Source organism: Marmota marmota, unplaced genomic scaffold, assembly GCF_001458135.2.
Source record: "Marmota marmota marmota unplaced genomic scaffold, marMar, whole genome shotgun sequence".
Taxonomy (NCBI): Eukaryota; Metazoa; Chordata; class Mammalia; order Rodentia; family Sciuridae; genus Marmota; species Marmota marmota.
Window position 1 is genome coordinate 14,261,097 of NW_026000229.1, and position 6,000 is coordinate 14,267,096.

Here is a 6,000-nt window from a genome sequence, read left to right on the forward strand (position 1 = left end):
AACGGGTTCAGTGGGAACCTTACAATATTGACCCAGCACATTGTAAAATATGTACTGCTTACAATAAAAAAAAGAGATGGTTTAGCACTTGTTTACAATACAGCATGAGGTATTTTCAGCCCTTGTATAGAAATTAACCAGGATCGTTAGTTAATTAACACCTCACCTTAAAATTGGTCTCGCCTTGCATATTAGGTGTTGATATTTCTTGATGGATGATGAAGAGATTGCGAGCAAAGGTCATGAGGACCCCCTGGAGATCCACACCGATTGTTCTGTTAATGATATCCAAACAAATGAGTTTACCAACGTTCCCCTCACATGCTTGAAAACAATCGCCCTCTCATTTGTGCGTCTGGTGATGGAATTTAATGAGTATTTTCAATCTCACAAGGTGGCAATCTTCAGGGAGATATGAAAGACGAGGCTCCATTTTAACTTGTCAACAAAAAAGGGTTTGCGTAATAAATATTTTTTTATTAATCAACTTAGCAGATGATAGCAATAGGTTTAGTCATTTCTAGCAAAAGGCTACTACTGAGCTAGGACAGTAGTATTAACTCATTTAAAAAACTGTTTAAAGAGAATTGCTGCTAAGTATCATTCATGCCTCACACTTTCCTTGTCCAAAGAGAAATTTGTTTCTCTGGATTCTGGAGACTTCTGTCTGGGGTTTATTGTTTATGTCATGCGTACAAGTGATTCCTGCTGCTTATGAAATTGCTGCACTTGCGCTGAGGGAGAATGGGGGCCCAATCATGAATGGCTGTCTTTACAAAGCAGAATGGCCACTTTAAGAAGGTTTCAGAGAAAAAACATCCTGTAGTATTATAGTATAGTGGGAAAACACTCTAGACAACTAGATTGCTTATGTTTTAACTTGGAAACAAAACTCCAGGTTATTTTTCTGGTGATTTTTTAAAAACTTCATTAAATGAAAAAAATAAATTAAGTGAATGGATTGATTTTTCTTTTTAATTGTACTGACTTGAGAAGGGACAATTTTTTAAAAAGCTGCCTCTTAAGGCAACTGCCCAAATACCTGGGACTGCTTCTCTCCTGGTTGTTGCCATAAGTTAAGTCCCCTAAGAGTCTAGGGCTTTGGTCCCTTTTGAAGTGGCTGCCTTCCAGCCTCTTCAGGATTTCCCTTGGGTCAGGGTAACATCAAAACTCCCAGGTGCTAGGACAGGAGCCCAGGGCTCTTTGTCCTGCCACTGACTGTGTGACTTTGGGGGAAGGTACTTAAGTGTTCTGGGTCTTCATTTCCTTTCTCTGAAATGAGGGAACCAGACTAAGTCAGTGCTTCTGGACTTCTTGAGTGACATTACCAAAATCCAAGATGGCTTACTCCTCGCAGCTGCTAAACACTAATGCTGCTTCCTTTCAGAAAATAAGTAATAGCCAAAGGCAACTTCAGGCAGCAATTTTGAAGAGCAACTTGTGTTTTATTACCACAGGGTCAGTACGAATTAAGACCCCAGGTGGTGGTGGTGGTGCTTCTCTTCTCCTTCTCCTTCTCCTTCTTTAAACAGATTCTTGGGCTTCACCCAGGATTAACAAAACCAACATCTTTGGTTTGGGGGTGCAGGACTATGTCATTTCACCAAGCTCCCACATCCTCTCATACATAGAATAAAAATAGAGACCTATTCTCAAAAGAAATTACAGGGGTGTGGGGGCGGGGGCACGAACGTGCGTGCGTGTGTGTGTGTGTGTGTGTGTGTGTGTAGAGGGGTCCTGTTAATTCCTTCATTTCTGGAGATTCTTTCATTTCCCTTTCCTTAAAATTTCTCTTCCAATTTCACTATTTCTCAGAAATATCCCAGAATGCCTGCAGATAGTAGAAAGTTATCCCAGAAAAGCTGAATTACAACTGGTCTATAAAGTCGTCCCCTCCTGGAGCCCCTCACCTTTCCTAAGGCAGCAGCAGGTGCATGCTGTCCCCCTGGCACCACCTGACTGCAATAAAGCCAAAAAAGCCCAGCAATCTCTAGAGAAGCCTCCTGTAAAATTAAGAAGCTCCAGAAAAATTAAGGTGCTCAGAGGAAAGTTTCTATTGACTCATGATTTCTTTTCAACATGGGTTCTATAAACTTGGGTGGTCCCCTGGCCACTATCTGTTAAATCACCTGTTCTCAAACGCCTGTGTTCACATCTCACCACCAGGTCTAACAAAGGTGCAGTGATTCTGCCCTTTCATCTCACACTCGAGAAGGCATGGCTAGATGCAAGTGAGAATTCCAGAATAGTCTGGGATCTTTTCTAATATTCACAAAAGAACACTAGCAAATTCTGTACAAACTTGCACAAGTAGGGGCAACAGGCCCATCATCTCTGCGTGATGTACCAGTTCCCTATACGAGGCTCGGTGTGGACTTTGTTGTGTGGTGAAGAGAAGGTCCTTCACTGCCCTAGCACTCTCTGGCTGCATGATTGCATTAAGGGATGAGATTAACGGGCAGAAGACAGTAGAAAAGGCGGCTTGGTGAGGGGGGTTCCTTTGCTCATATCTCTTCTTCTCTGTCTCCTAAATTCTGTTACAGTTTTCCTCTTACCTGGCCCCTCTATGCCCAAGGACCCACCAGCATCAGTTTTCTTGAGGCCTCCTCAGGAACTCTGTCTCTGCCCTGTTAACACTTTTCCCAGGGTCATCCCATCAATTCTGGGATGCCAGTCCTGCCCCGGTCTGCTGGGCTCTGTCACCTTTCAACAGACTTTCTTCATGCCATCTCCCTGCTGGCTTGGGTCTCCAAAAGTGGCACCCACTTTGTGCTCCTATGGTCAGGCTCTCCCTTCCTGACTCTCAGCTGTGAACTGGGTGCCTCTTGGAATGACCCCACACATTCATCCTGGGACTGGATTAGGCCCACCTATCACTTGAAGGGAGCTCGCCCCTCCCTTCCTTATCTCATGTGCGTGAAGGTTTGTGTGGTTTCAGTCCTAGCCCACCCTTTCCTCTGCACTTGACCTTCTATGTTATCTGATGCCCAGTAAGACAAAGGTCATATCTCTGCATTCTCATTTCTAATTCTTGTACTTAACAAACCCATTCGTCAGAATTCTTGAGCTTAGACATAAGCTTGGATCTTGAATCTTTCCTGCCTAATTAGACTGTGTCTCTAGAAACTTCTTATCAGTTTGCCAATTCAAATCCAGTTGACAGCTTGGTTCTCCTAGTCACAGTAACTGCTTGTGACTCATGTCCAGCCACAGCCCTAGCATCATAGGGACTACTTTGGAGAGAACATGGCAGGGGAAGGGTCAGGAAAGGGAGAGAGCTATGGGACTGAACATGGCCAGGAAGCCAAGGGTAGCTCCTCCCTTAGGCATGTCCAGAGGTGTCTGTGGTTCCATTATCACCCTAGAAGTGAACACCTGGGCAATGCACACTAGCTGGGACATTATAGATGGCGGTCTCATTTCTGGGTGGGCCTGAGTGGAGACTGGAGTGGAGAACACCCCAGTTCTCCTCTTCCTGGATGATGAGAAACATCGAAGACTTCAAACGTTAGATGAAATTGTAGCCACGTTTTAGATGCAAAGGGAAAAAAACCAGAACATCTGCACAAGTTCAAGAGGATTGATGAGAGCAAAGATCACTTCCAGCAGGGTACTGCCCAGCACACATACTTTGAGAAGACTATGTCAGGGGAGAAACTGGATCTGACCCTCCCTCTGGAGGAACACTTGCCAAATCACCTGAGCACTCTTCAAAGCATGCAAGAAGGGCAATCCTTGGGACATCTGAGCTGATCCCATGTGAATAGATTTTGTTGCACCTTGCTTGAGTGGAATGTGTTAAATGTAGGCTCTTAACCTTTGATTATAGATATTATATTTATAAATCTTGACCAACACATTTATGAAATACCTGAAGATCTAAATAAAACAAGATAGACTTCCAATAAATGGACATGGTAACTCAAGTGCTTGAGAAGCACCACTCTTGATGGATGTGATAGTCACTTTCTTTGCTTATCCATCCCATAGACACATGCCATACTCACAGCATGCCCAGCTTGTCTCTCTTCAGGTGTTCATATAATATAAAAATAGTTCCTTGTCTGTCCTGTGAGATTTGAGTGGGAAGAAAAGAAATAGCATATTATCTTGGAAGCAAAGAAAATATACCCCACCAAGAGCACTAAGACTGATTCAAATAAAAATCTAGCCAGGGCACACCTGTAATCCCAGTAACTTGGGAGGCTGAGGCAGGAGGAGGGCAAGTTCAAGGCCAGACTTAGAAATTTAGCAAGACCTTATCTCAAAAAAAAAAAAAAAAAAAAAAAGGGCTGAGGATGTAGCTCAATGGTGGAGAATCCCCTGGTTCAATCTCCAGTATCTTACACACACCCAAAACCGAAACCAGAACAAAACCAAAACCAAAACCAAACCAAAACTAGAGCTATCTTCAAATATTATGAGAAGCACATTTGAAAAGGCCATCTCAAGAAAACAGAGTAGGTAGGTATGTTCTACAACAGTGTTTTTTGAGAATGATCCTCAGAACACCTGCAGCAGAATCATCTAATGTGTCTGCTAAAAAGGCATTTTCATGAGCACTATCCAAGCTCAGGATCCTTGAAAGATTTAGCACACTTCCTAGGTGAATCTCATGCATATCAGAATTCGAAAAGCATGGAGGAGCAATTGCAGGAGAAAAAGGAAGAAATTCGTTGTGTGAAAAATAATTTTTACTTCAGTGGAAAATGATGTATTGTATGCAGCATACCCTGCTGCTTCATCTGACAGATTCTATGGGAGATATTTCACAGCTGATGAACAAACAAATTCTGTCAGGTTTGATGGAATTCAGTTGACTTCCTCCCCTGGTCCTCTTGTAGAAAATCCTTTTTTGCCTTAATTTGCATGTTTATTTCAATATTCCTGATCTATAAAGAGGCTTGACTTTTGGATTTTCTTTTGAACTGGTTATACCATCTGTTTAATTCCCTGTTAAATAAAATATCATGCATTTATTTTCATATATGTGGCTTTGCCTTTTTTTGAAAATTTTAAGTTTTCTCCAGATAAGTAAGATGTGGCCCTGGAGTTGTCCAATAGTGGAAATGGCTGCCCTGTGAAGTTGTGAGATCTCCATCACTGAAGTTCAAAAAGGAAAACTTTACTTTGGAAGTTTGGTAAAAGAAATCACATAACAGAATTATATGATAACAGTTATCAGTTCCTCACTTTTTAGGAAATCCAAGCATTAGGACAGTCCTTGAAGTAGAACAATGGCCCTCAGTGATTAGAATCATCTAGGTGCTTAAAAAAATACAATGCCAAGGTGGGTGTAGTGGCACATGCCTGTAATCCCAGGGACTGGGAAGTTCGCAAGTTAAGTCAGCCTCAGTAATTTAGCAAAGCCCTAAGCAACTTAGTGATACCCTTTCTCAAAAAAAAAAAAAAAAAATTGAAAAGAGGGGCTGGGGTTGTGGCTCAGTGATAGAGTGCTTGCCTAGCATGGGAAAGGCACTGGGTTTGATTCTCAGCATTGCATATAAATTAGTAAAAAATAAAGGTTTATCAACAACTAAAAAAATATAAAGGGGCTGGGGTATGGCTCAGTGGTAGAGCACTTGCCTAACATGTGTGAGGCACTAGGTTCCATTCTCAGCACCACATATAATAAATAAAAAATAAAAGTCCATTGAAGACTAAAAAATATTTAAAAAAATATATCCAATATATCTATCTATATCTTTATCTATATTTATATCCATATATGTTTTTAAAAAAAGATCTGGGGATGTGGCTCAGTGGTTAAGCACCCTTGGGTTCAATCCATGGCACCAAAAACATAATGCATGGGCTCAACCTCTGGAAATACTGATTTATTTGGTCTGGAGTGGGCCCTAGGTAGTGTTATGCTGATCCATCTTAGAACCTGAAGTAGAAAAAGAGTATCAGGAATCAGATTCTATTTTTGTTGAAAAATTTGATATTATATTCATCCCAATATCTTGCATCAATTTTTTTTTTTTTTTTTTTTTTTTT

At 41.4% G+C, this 6,000-nt stretch overlaps 1 protein-coding gene across 1 annotated transcript in view; it reads right to left on the reverse strand.

The window, feature by feature from the left end:
• The window catches only part of Iqch (IQ motif containing H), a 129,149-nt gene that overhangs the window by 4,978 nt on the left and 118,171 nt on the right, over nt 1-6,000 (reverse strand). The window contains exons 15-16 of the mRNA XM_015480496.2: nt 4,008-4,069; nt 167-275 (exon numbers count right to left, since the gene is read on the reverse strand). Of these exons, the coding sequence (XP_015335982.2) occupies nt 167-275; nt 4,008-4,069 (171 nt within the window). The remainder of the gene's footprint in view (nt 1-166; nt 276-4,007; nt 4,070-6,000) is intronic.